Source organism: Triticum aestivum, chromosome 4A (assembly GCF_018294505.1).
Source record: "Triticum aestivum cultivar Chinese Spring chromosome 4A, IWGSC CS RefSeq v2.1, whole genome shotgun sequence".
NCBI classification, from domain to species: Eukaryota; Viridiplantae; Streptophyta; class Magnoliopsida; order Poales; family Poaceae; genus Triticum; species Triticum aestivum.
In genome coordinates, this window is record NC_057803.1 from 617,334,953 (window position 1) to 617,346,835 (window position 11,883).

The 11,883-nt window shown below is 49.9% G+C and overlaps 1 protein-coding gene across 1 annotated transcript; it reads right to left on the reverse strand.

The window, feature by feature from the left end:
• Positions 1–9,092: 9,092 nt before the first annotated feature.
• Positions 9,093–10,820, reverse strand: LOC123082651 (4-hydroxyphenylacetaldehyde oxime monooxygenase-like). Its single transcript, XM_044504947.1, has one exon. The coding sequence runs from the start codon at positions 10,796–10,798 to the stop codon at positions 9,272–9,274; it is 1,527 nt and encodes a 508-aa protein (XP_044360882.1). The 5' UTR covers positions 10,799–10,820; the 3' UTR covers positions 9,093–9,271.
• Positions 10,821–11,883: the final 1,063 nt, after the last annotated feature.

Genomic DNA, 11,883 nt, shown 5'->3' on the forward strand with positions numbered 1-11,883 from the left:
CAATGATTCTCCAAAGGTTAGTGTTCACATGATTTAAATGACGTTTAAAGCGGTAAACCCAAGAATCAAAGTCCTCATTTTTCACAATCTTAGGGGGAGGACCGGCATGATTCAAATGAGTAGAAGGAACCGGTCCACCATAAACAAGTGGTGGTTCCACATGAGCAAAGATGTCGGTGCCATTTTTACCACTAGAAGATGGAGCCTTTTCACTACTAGCTTCCCCCTTGTCGGGGATAACATCCGTCACCTTGTTGGTGGGATCACCCACTTTCAACGGTGCGGTGGAAAGTTTAAGCCCCTCAAGAAATTTAGTAAACATGCTTTCAACCTCGGTCGTCATGGAGGTCTTCAATGTCTCTAAGGCCACATTGAATTCCTCACGAGAGACCGAGGTTCCCCCATCGCCCGTGGACGAGATCGGATTCACACCGGAGTGTTCCTCCACACCGTCTACGGTATCAACCATACTCTTTGGACGGTAAAGTCCTTAATAAAGAGACGAGGCTCTGATACCAATTGAAAGGATCGATATGGTTGACTAGAGGGGGGTGAATAGGCAACTACCAATTTTTAACTTTTCTTTATCAAATTAAACTTTGCATCAAAGTAGGTTGTCTAGATGTGCAACTAGGTGAGCAACCTATATGATGCAATACCAACAAGCAAACAAGCAAGCAAGAGAAGTAACACTAAAGAGCTTGCACAAGTAAAGGTAAGAGATAACCAAGAGTGGATCCGGTGAAGACGAGGATGTGTTACCGAAGTTCCTTCCCTTTGAGGGGAAGTACGTCTCCGTTGGAGCGGTGTGGAGGCACGATGCTCCCCAAGAAGCCACTAGGGCCACCGTATTCTCCTCACGCCCTCACACAATGCGAGATGCCGTGATTCCACTATTGGTGCCCTTGAAGGCGGCGACCGAACCTTTACAAACAAGGTTGGGGCAATCTCCACAACTTAATCGGAGGCTCCCAACAAAACCACGAAGCTTCACCACAATGGACTATGGCTCCGTGGTGACCTCAACCGTCTAGGGTGCTCAAACACCCAAGAGTAACAAGATCCGCTAGGGATGAGTGGGGGAATCGAAAATCCCTTGGTGGAAGTGTAGATCGGGGCCTTCTCAACCACTCCCGAGCAAATCAACAAGTTTGATTGGCTAGAGAGATAGATCGGGCGAAAATGGAGCTTGGAGCATTTAATGGAGCTTGAGAAATAAATGGAGCTTGGGGGAGGAAGAGGTAGGTCAAAGAGAAGAAGGGGACTCCCTTTTATAGTGGGGGCAACAATCCAACCGTTGCCCCTCACCAACCAGCCCCGCACAGGGCGGTACTACCGCTAGGTCAGCGGTACTGCCGCGCCAGCCAGCGGCACTACCGCGCAGAGGAGACTAGTAGGGAATAAGACCCAACGCGATACTACCGCGGTGGTAGGGGCAGTACTACCGCTCCTGGAACGGTACTACCGCCTCTACAACCGCAACTAGTGCCGCAAAATCTGACACGAGAAAAAGACCCCTCGAGTCGAGGCGGTAGGAGCCACACAGCCCAGCGATACTACGATAGTGGGGTCATGGGCGGTACTACCGCCATGGAGCGGTACTGCTGCTTGTGACCCTTCGATCGTACTACAGCTGGTAGTGCGGTACTACCGCTGGGGCACAGAAGAGAGAGAGAGAGAATCTCTCCAAAGAGGCTAAGGATGAGGCGGAGGTGCCAGCCACCCCAGCGGTACTACTACTGTGGAGCCACGGGCGGTACTACCGCTGTGGAGCGGTACTGCCTCTTGTGGCTCCTCAGCGGTACTACCGCTGGGTTGCGCGGTACTACCGCTTGGACCCAGACAGGACAAGGAAGAGAGTAGAGATCTCTACAATGGAATGGAAAAGCTCGAAGGGTGAGAAGCTGATGTGTACGTGTTGATTCCACCCATGCAATACCCCAGCGGACCCCCTCTTGATAGTACGGTGCCCTCTACGCAACTAGTCCACCGAGAAAGAAACGAAAGAGCTACACCGTCTTGAAATACACTCCGAGGGGAAGAAAACGTCTGGTGCCAGGGGAGAATCTGTGAATTATTCAAAGCACAAGATTAGTCCGCAAACATGTTGTCATCAATCACCAAAACTACCTTGAGAGAGATATGTCGTAACACTTTTGATGATACATGACTGTGATCGGGTGTGTCGATGAGGAGCCTGAGAAAGAGCTGCTGATGTGGGCACAAAAGATCCAGAAGCACTCGGAGACGCAGAGTTCCACAGAAGATCCAGGCACCGGCTCCAAAGGCGATTATGCACCTGCTACTGATCCTGCCGGCGCAGGTGGCTCCCTGTCGCTAGCCGCATCAGTCGCCGCGTCGTCCCGCGCCTCGTCATCCCGCGAACAAGTGGCGCGTGGTGATAAGGTCCCGCCCGCGCCTGAGCTGGTGGGCTCCACCCGGTGGGGGCTATCGGCCACGCGCGCACTTGCGCCCTCGCCTGGGCTTGTGGCCTCAGTCAACCGCGCATCGGGACAGGTGGGGTCCACCCGGTCGGCTCGCGCGTGAGGAGATGCCTGCAGGGGTGAGCAATCCTCCTAGGATCGCACGCCATCAGGGACAGTGGCTCTGACGCAGGGATCAACATGGGATCCAGCGCCGCTGCTAGCCGAATCAGTGTTGGATCCTGCGCCTATTTCGTCCGGACCTGCACACATAAAATGACGGCCAGAATATGCAGAAATACAAGTTTCTGTGGAATTTTTCACATGGTCAGCTTTAGTTAATTCACCCCCGTGACCAGGAAGAAGGGCTATTTCAGCACGGAGAAGAGAGCCTGCATTTGGATGAAGCTTGGCAAACGGAAAAAGATTTTCATCAAAAACAACATCTCTGGAAATATAAATACGTCTAACAGCAATTTCTAGGCACTTGTAGCCTTTGTGAAGATTACTATAGCCAAGAAAAACACATTGAGTAGAACGAAACTCAAGCTTATGATGATTGTATGGACGAAGATTGGGATAGGATGCACACCCAAAAGTTTTGAGAGAGTTGTAATCTGGTTTTTGATGATAAAGACGTTCCAAAGGAGTAGAATTGCCAATGACTCTGCTGGTCAAACGATTAATAAGGTATGTGGCAGTGATGAAGGCTTCGTCCCAATATTTAAGAGGCATGGAGGCATGAGCAAGTAAAGACAGGCCAACTTCAACAATTGGCGATGTTTACGCTCGACAGAGCCATTCTGTTGATGAGCATGGGGACAAGACACATGGTGTGCAATGCCTATGCTACGAAAGAAGGAGTTGAGCTTCTCATACTCCCCTCCCCAGTCACTTTGGACTGTCAAGATTTTTCTGTCGAAGTGCCTTTCAACAAGTTTTTGTAACTCTTGGAATATAGAAAAGACTTCAGATTTATACTTGAGTAAATAAATCCAAGTAAACTTGCTATAATCATCGATAAAACTGACATAATATTTTTTTCTTCCAAAAGAATCTCTGACATGTCCCCATACATCACTGAAAATAAGCTCTAAAGGAGCGTGAGAAACACTACTAGACTTAGGATAGGGAAGTTGGTGACTCTTGGCACATTGACAAGCTTCACAAACCGAATCACTAATAGGACTTTGTGACAAAGAAAGATTGCCTTTATTGACTACTTGCTTAACTATGACCAAAGAGGATGTCCTAAACATTGATGCCACCTTGCCAAAGAGGGCTTGATGACGGAGTAGACCTGACGATGCTTGCTACTAAGTGCTCCGGATGTGATGGGGTAGAGGCCTCCAATGCATCTACCGTGGTGTAGAAGTTCCCTCGTTGCCCGATCCTTTATAAAAAAGCAACGAGGGTGAGTTTCAAAGAAGACATTATTATCAGTGGCTAAACGAGACATAGAGGCAAGGTTTTTGTCGACTTGAGGAACATGAAGGACATCTTTTAGGACTAGATCACGTTTAAGCATAGGGGAATTAATAAAAGATTGACCAATGTGTCGAATATCCATACCTCCACCGCTTGCGGTGTGAATCTGATCATTGCCGTGGTATTTTTCATGGGAGCAAGCTGCTCTAGCTCACTTGTGACATGATCCGTGGCACCAGAATCAGCATACCACACTCCATCTCCTCCTTGCTCACGCATGGCTGCAGCAACATGGCGAGAATCTGGAACGTAGTCTTCATCATAGCGGTGCCAGCAGTCCATAACCACATGGCCGACCTTCTTGCAGAGTTGGCGGCAAGGACGACCACGGGAGGAGGAGGAGGACGGGCGGCGGCTAGTGTTGTTGTTGAAGCCACCACCCCTAGTTCTGTTGCCGGAGTTGTTGTAGCTGCCGCCTCCTGTGTTGCCGTAGTTGTTGTTGTAGCCGTTGTCGCCCTGGGAGTTGCCGCGCCCACGCCCGCCGCCGCGTTGCGCGTGGTGACCGTGCCCACGGTTGCGTCCATGCGAGACGGCGTTGGCGGAGGATTGGCGAAAAGCGGCGCCATCAAGAAGACTAAGGTGGACGTCGAAGCTCAGGAGCTGACTATGCAGCTCCTGGACAGTGATCGGCTCCACCCAAGCGGTAAGGGCCGAGACAACTGGATGATAATCCATGTCCAGTCTGGCCAAGATCTTGGACACGATCTCCAGATCAGAGAGCGCAGCGGCAGTGCATGCAACTTCATCGGCGAGGCTCTTAATCTTGTCAAGATATTCTGCCATAGTCATGTTACCTTTTTGAAGGTGCGTAAGCTCGATGCGAGTATCGATTGCTTAGGCTTGACTCTGGACGGCAAACATGTCGTGGATGGCGTGCCAGACTTCCGCCGGCGTCTGGAGCGTGGCCACCCGTGCAAGGATGTCGCGGGAGAGAGAGCCCATCAAGTAACCTTGGAGTTGTTGCTGTTGTGTGTACTAGAGGGATCTTGCAAAGTTCACCACCTGTTCTTCTTTGCCGTCCTTCGTAATGGTGAGGGTGGGCGGCGGCGCCGGACTCTTCCCGTCAAGATGGTGCTCCATCTGCGCGCCCTTGATCTGGGGTAGGACGACGGCCTTCCAGAGAAGGAAGTTGCCTCTCGTCAGCTTCTCTTGCAGCGGCGATCCAAGGAAGGAGTTGGTGGAGATGGAGGTGGATGATGATGCAAAAGTGGAGGAGGAGGAGTCGGTGGTGAGGGCACCCATGGTGCTCGGCGTCATGGCGGCGGAGGTGGTGGACATAGCTGCGGTTGCCTAGGTAGCTAGATGCGATCTCTATCCAATCTATCGAGGAAGATGCTCTGTTACCATGTAAAAGTAGATGGAAGCGTTGACCCTTTGCTCGGGCCGTGGTTGTATATATATGCTGTATGTCGTGGCTTACAAGAACAGATCGAGAGGAGACCGATCGTGTTTGTTACAGGAGGTTTGAAGAGATAGAACAGAAAAAGAGATAAAAAGAGATACTACAAGTTAAACATATTTCCTATCGAGCTCTTTTATGGTACCCTGTAGTGAATATGGACCGTTAATCCGTGAAATCCAACATCGTCCATGACCGATCTGTACCACTGCGAGCAGACCAACAACATGGCGATCAGTGTAGGTAGCACCGGTCCTTCTCGACCAACAGTATATATGTTCTGAGGACATTTTTGGACTTCTTCAATTCAGCCGGCCCCCAAGTCCCCAACCCACCCCGCCCGTTGTTCTCGTCCACCTATGCTGTTTGAGTTCCGGCGGCCATCGCAGTGCATCGTCCTCTTCTCCATCCTTTCTTCCCTCCCTCGACAAGCCTGAATCATGTTCTTTCCCCGTGCGTGGATCCAGCACTCGACAGCTTGGCGTAGGCCTCGGCCCGGACCGTGCTCTTCTTCTCCAATAGGCCATTGGGCGTTGGCCTGCGCCCCTCCCATGTCCGAGCATACCCCAGACCGGGCTCGTTTTGTCCTGGTTCACAACGGTGGCAACCAAACCAATTTGTGTCGTTGTCCGTTGATGCAGAAGCATGCCGTGTACAGAAGTTCGTGGTCTGGCCATGCCGTCCGGGCAGGACAGAGGAGGGTGCTGACGGAGCTGTGGCCACCATGTCTTGCTACCACCGAGAAATAGCGACATGACCCCAAGGTAGACTAGCGCGTCGGGTCGCAGTACACGGCAGGCGGCAGCAAGGTCAGCTAGAGCATGGCGGCCATGGGAGCGACCGAGCGAGGAAGCTATGTCAAGTCCCAGCTATTACTCCGAAATAGGCTGGCATCTTGCCCCAACAACATTCGCGTTTAGGCCTTCACCTACTGAAAAATTGTCCATATTGCCCACACGAAATTAATGGTAAGATTTAGTTATACTGGCCCACCTCGCCCCGAGCAGTATAGGGTACAGTAAAAAAGCTCTTCCTATCTCTATACAATATCTTCTAACAAAGCGAACTTCATCGTTGTCTTGAACGAATCAGTACTGAAGTACTTCTTCGTGTTTACTCGTGCCACAGCAAGCCAACGTGCGGACTTGGACAGCTGAGCGATCTCCTCCTCGCCAACGATCACATCATCCATCTCAGATTCCTTCAACTTCATATTCCTCATCGCAAATTCCAGATCGACTGTGTTCTTGCCGTTCCTTCTTCCTGCTCTGGAGTTGCCTTCACCACTAGATGGCGCTGCCGCCGCCATCAGAGAGTACCTGAAACCCTAACTCCGCGCAGCGCACCGAGGCCGGGTGGAAGGACTGGCCGACCCCTTGGTCAGCCCAAGCGCGGGCGCAAGGAGAGGGGAGGTAGCTCGGACGCGGTAGGTAGCCTGGAAAAAGCCTCACGGCGATGCAGAGTCGCCGAAATCCAGGGCCCCCGCCCGGTATGCACGTAGCCCACGGGCCATGGCCAGAGACGCAGATTGCTGCCAATTCTGTAGCTACGCACGCATATACTCCCCTCAAAAACAACGGAACGCACGCAGACCTTTCTTGCAAAAAGGGTAGGCACACAATCGTCCTTCCGTTCGCTAGTTTTACGGCGTCAACTTTTACCTTCCCATCGTGAGTTCTTATCTGGTCCATGATGGCGTGTCGCAAGATATTTCACGATCGGCAGTTTCCTTCCGAATTTCCGATCAGCAGCTGTACGACCTTGTCATGTTCTCCTTCCGATCGTGAGTTCGCGAGTTAGATCCCTATTCCTCTGGCCACCGATTGTGAGTCAGACCGCCAGTTCAGACGCCGAGTAATTCTGCTATTTGATAATCCCGTCTCTAGGTGCTCGACGCACGCCGCCAAGTATGAAGCTCCTCCCGCCAGATGCCAGTACATTATGTACATATGCCATCGCCGAACGCCGGATGTCGATCTAAGGTAGTACTCCCATATCACCGTTCCCTATTCCCTACACATGTACTCATAAATTACAATAACTTATCTTTGCATACATTATGCATAGACTGCACTATTCACCATTTGATCATTTATTTGTTTAATTTCCAACATTGCGGTTCATCATGTAATCCCAAAAATTTGCATCTTCTTCTTCTAGCAAAAAATGAACATGAAAATGGAGTTAACTAGTTTGGCAACATTATGCATCGAGAAGATGTTGAATGAGATTGGCATCAACCTCATCATAAGCTTTTTAGTGAAGAAAATTTAAGGTAATGTATTTAAATTATTTGATATAAATATTGATTTTAGATGTATTCAAGTGTTTGTTGGATACATTTCATATATGCGCATACCATTAATCATTACGCTGTTTATATTAATGGGCCTCAATTTTTTATCTGCCCGGGCCCCCAAAATCTCAGGACCGGCCCTGCTCCGGACGTGGTTGATAAAGACAAGAAATCATCCGACTTATTTAAAACGTTTTCCCTCACCGAATGCACACCTTTTACCCGCAACGGCCACTGTGGGTTAGCCTGGTTGGCACACTTTTGTTTGTTTGTGATTTTGCAGCGTTTTTGCTGCTTTATTTGTTCTTTATATTTTTTTACTGGCCTTTGTTGTTTTTATCAACTTATGATTATTTTATTATATTATAAAAATATGTCTATTTTATTCTAGGTAATAATTTTTATTTGCACTTTTGACAGAAATATTTCGTATTAAGAAGGTGCTTACTCGTTTCAAAATATCTAATACATTTGAAAATTGCTTGAATATTCTAAATAAAATGTTCTTCTACTTTTGAACAGGATTTACCTATTTAGAAAAATATTCACCTAGTTCGTAAAAAAATCTTGTATTAAAAAATAAATTTCTTTTATTTACAAAGAGTATTCACGTATTTCAAAAAATGTCCTTGTAATTATCAAAGTATTCTCTCATTTCAAAATATATTCACATAATTTTGGAAAATAATCATTTACGACGTAAAACTGAAAATACAATTTATTTTTTATCGTGTATTGAAGAAAGTACTCATCATATATTAAATAAAGTTCACAGTGTTAAAAAATATTCATCATTTATTTATAATATGTACATTGTGTGTTTAAAAAGTCATGTGTAAATTTATTTTCTAATTAAGTAAGTAAAATAAGTAAGAAGAAAATCACGGAAAATAAAGAAAGAGAAAAATGTGGAAAAAGAACAACAACAAAGAGGGGAATAAACAAAGAGGCAAAGATAATAAGATAAATCAAGAAAAAATGAAATGCAAAAAAAAACCCACAAGAAACCAGTTGAACAAAAAAAGATAATATCATGAACAAAAATCAGGGAGAAACACGAAGAAGAGAGCCAAGTGTTCAACGAACCTAAAAGTAACCAGCACATCGCATGGGCATATCGGGCCATGGCCCTTCTTAGGTGTTCTGCAGGCGAGCCCTAGCTAATGCTCGGCACAAGCGATATATATCATTTGCCGCCCAAAAGCATGTCTAGTAAAAGAGTTTCTCAGGAAGGTTGGACGAATGTGTCACACCGCACCCTGAGATCTCCCAACTGTCTATATGTATTACAGAGAGAAAAACAAAACGTAAAAAAAAATACATGATTGACCTAAAATTCATACGAAAAGATAGTTATTGCCCAACCTTGGCCTAAAAACGTGGATCTGCCGCTGGTTTATTAAGCTAGCAATATTGCATAAATATTTACTTCTCATACACTTCCAACATACTGAGGTGATGCCCTCGCAATACTGTGCTAGTTTGCTTTAAATAAGATTGAACATTACCCTCATTATTGTTCATGTCACACACTAGTTCATTTCTTAAGAAGAGATATTTGCCCAAGGTAGTATAAAGTATAAACTCGGAGCAAATTTGTGATGGAACTCAACACACATGTAAAAGGATTGATGCCTATTTAGCAGCGAAAGGTGCATGTTGCAATCAAGCTGAAGGCACGTATGGGGTGGGCAGGAGCACCAGCGGGGTCTTGCGGTGGAAGGTCAGCGCGCCGGCCTCCTCCATGCTCACCTCCTCCCCCTCCGGCACCGCCCACTCGAAGCCACACAGCATGTTGGCCAGAGTGTACTCCACGTTCGCCACGCCCATGGCCAGCCCGGGGCAGATCCGCCGCCCCGCGCCAAACGGCACCAGCTCCATGTGCGCGCCGCGGAAGTCCACCTTGCCGTGCCTCCCGTCCGCCTCGAACCTCTCCGGCTCGAACTCCTCCGCGTCCGGCCCCCAGCTCGCCGCCTCCCTCCCGATCGCCCACGCGTTCACCACCACCCGCGTTCCCGCTGGCACCTCGTAGCCGCCGATCTCCACCCTCCGCAGCGTCTCCCGCGGCAGCAGCAGCGTCGCCGGCGGGTGCAGCCGCAGCGTCTCCTTCACCACCATCTTCAGGTACGTCAGCTTGGGCAGGTCGTCCGGCTGCACCCGCCACAGCTCCTTGTTGCCGTTGCCGCCGACCGCGGCCCGGATCTCCTCCTGCGCCGTCTTCAGCACGCGCGGCTTCCTCATGAGCTCCGACATCGCCCACAGGATCGTCACGGAGCTCGTGTCGATGCCGCCGAGGAACGCGTCCATCAGGACGGCCTTGACGTGGTCCCTCGTGAAGCCATGCTCCTCGCAGAGGCCGACCAGGGCGTCCACGAGGTCGCCGCCGCCGCTCTCCGGCTTGGGGCGCGCGGGGTCCTGGTGATGCTCCAGCACCTCCTCGAAGAAGCCGTCCAGGTCTCTGAAGATCCTCTCCCGCCGCGCGACGACGCCGACGAGCCGGTCGACGAGGCGGCCGGCGGCGTTGGGGAAGAAATCCTCGGCCGCGAAGCTGGCCGACATGTCCATGCCCTCGAACAGCACGTGCTGGAACCGCTCGTACTTGCGCGCGAAGGCCTCCGCACCGTACACGCTCCCGTACGCCACCGTGCCGATGATGCCGTCGGCGACGCGGAACACGTGCTCGTCCAACGCCACCGGTCCCGTCGCGTTGCCCAGGGCGGACATGAGCCTGTCCACCTGCTGCCGCCGCGCGGCCCAGGCGGCGGCGACGCCACGAGCCCCGACGAGCTCGGAGGCGAAGAGCCTGCGCATGTCGCGCCAGTAGGCACCGTAGGGCGAGAAGGCGACGCTCTTGCGGCCGTATGAGAGGCGCGCGGGGCCTGGCGACGCAGGTCGGCTGCAGCAGTCGGCGTCGTGGGCCCTCATGACGTCGCGCGCCGCCGCGGCGGACGAAACCACCACCGCTCGCGCCGCGCCGAGGCGCAGGAGCATGACGGGGCCGTGCCGCCCGGCCAGGTCGCGCAAGCTGTGGTGTGGCAGCGGGCCTAGCTGGTGCAGGTTGCCGAGCAGCGGCACCCGCGCCGGACCCGGCGGCAGCCTCAGTCCTCTTTCCTCGTTGCCGCGCCTCGTCACCAGCAGGTAGGAGACAACGGCAAGGAGGAAGCCGGCCAGGAGGAGGAGTGATATCGCCATTGCCGATCGGTGAAGGTGCTGCTGCCCCGTGGATCCGTATGTATGGGGTTTATAAAGCGGAGTGGCAATGGCACTGTACGTGGAGGTTGAATGGTTGATGCATGCATGCATGGAGTACAGCTGCGAGAGAGCATGTGGCATGGGTTTCTTCAGTTTCGATTGCTTGCTGTTGCTGATGAGCACCATTGCCATTTTTGGACAACTAAATGATCAGTAGCTGGCTAGAACAGCTACCCATCCATGCATTTCCTCCATAACTTGATTATATGATCTTTGGTTTAATTTTCATTCTTCTTCTTCTTTTGTCGATTGGTTGAAAATCATGCAGTTAATGATGGGAGATACATACGTATTGCACACCATATATTTCATTTCCCCTGGTTTTAGGAATTACTTAGCTGGCAGGCAAGAACCCAACATTCAAATTTGGCGCCAACTAATCGAACCTACCTACAAACGTTGGCCGGCATTCAGTTCGAGAGGACCTACAACTATATTAACATTGCCGTTCTTAATTTTGCGGCACCGACATATTATCTTACTAGAATTTTTGAAAATATCTTTAATTAATAGCGCATCGATGACGTTCTAGTACATTCAGGTCAATGACTTAGGTACTCCATCTTCTATGTTCGCCCTGGTCAGTAAGTGGCCCATGGATCATTTCGGTGGTTATAGAGCGAGAGCAAGATTAGCCACTAAGAGGGTGCTTGAATACGTTTTAGTTTCATGACTAAAAGTAGTGGGACTAAAACTTGCTAGCCTCACCCATACTTGGATCCAAATACTAAAAAGACTAAAATCAAGTTAATGAGCATTTATTATCCTCCAAACCCTCCAATCCAGAACTCGTCTGTGTTAAAGGAGAGGAGTTAAATGAGGAGAGAGATGACTAATTCACATTTTAGTAGGGGTACCCCTGACTAAAACATTTTAGTCTCAAGACTAGTTTTAGCGCTTCTTTAGTCAGGGGTGCTTGAAACTTTAGCCTCTTAAAGATACTATTTTTAGTCAGACTAAAATAAGTCCTTTGGATCCAAGCACCCTCTAAGATTAAGTAGCGGTGGTATTCAATGACTTATGCA

What these genes read in the sequence shown, in the direction of transcription:
- LOC123082651 (XM_044504947.1), bottom strand. Translation starts at nt 10,798, where the DNA reads ATGGCGATATCACTCCTCCTCCTGGCCGGCTTCCTCCTTGCCGTTGTC.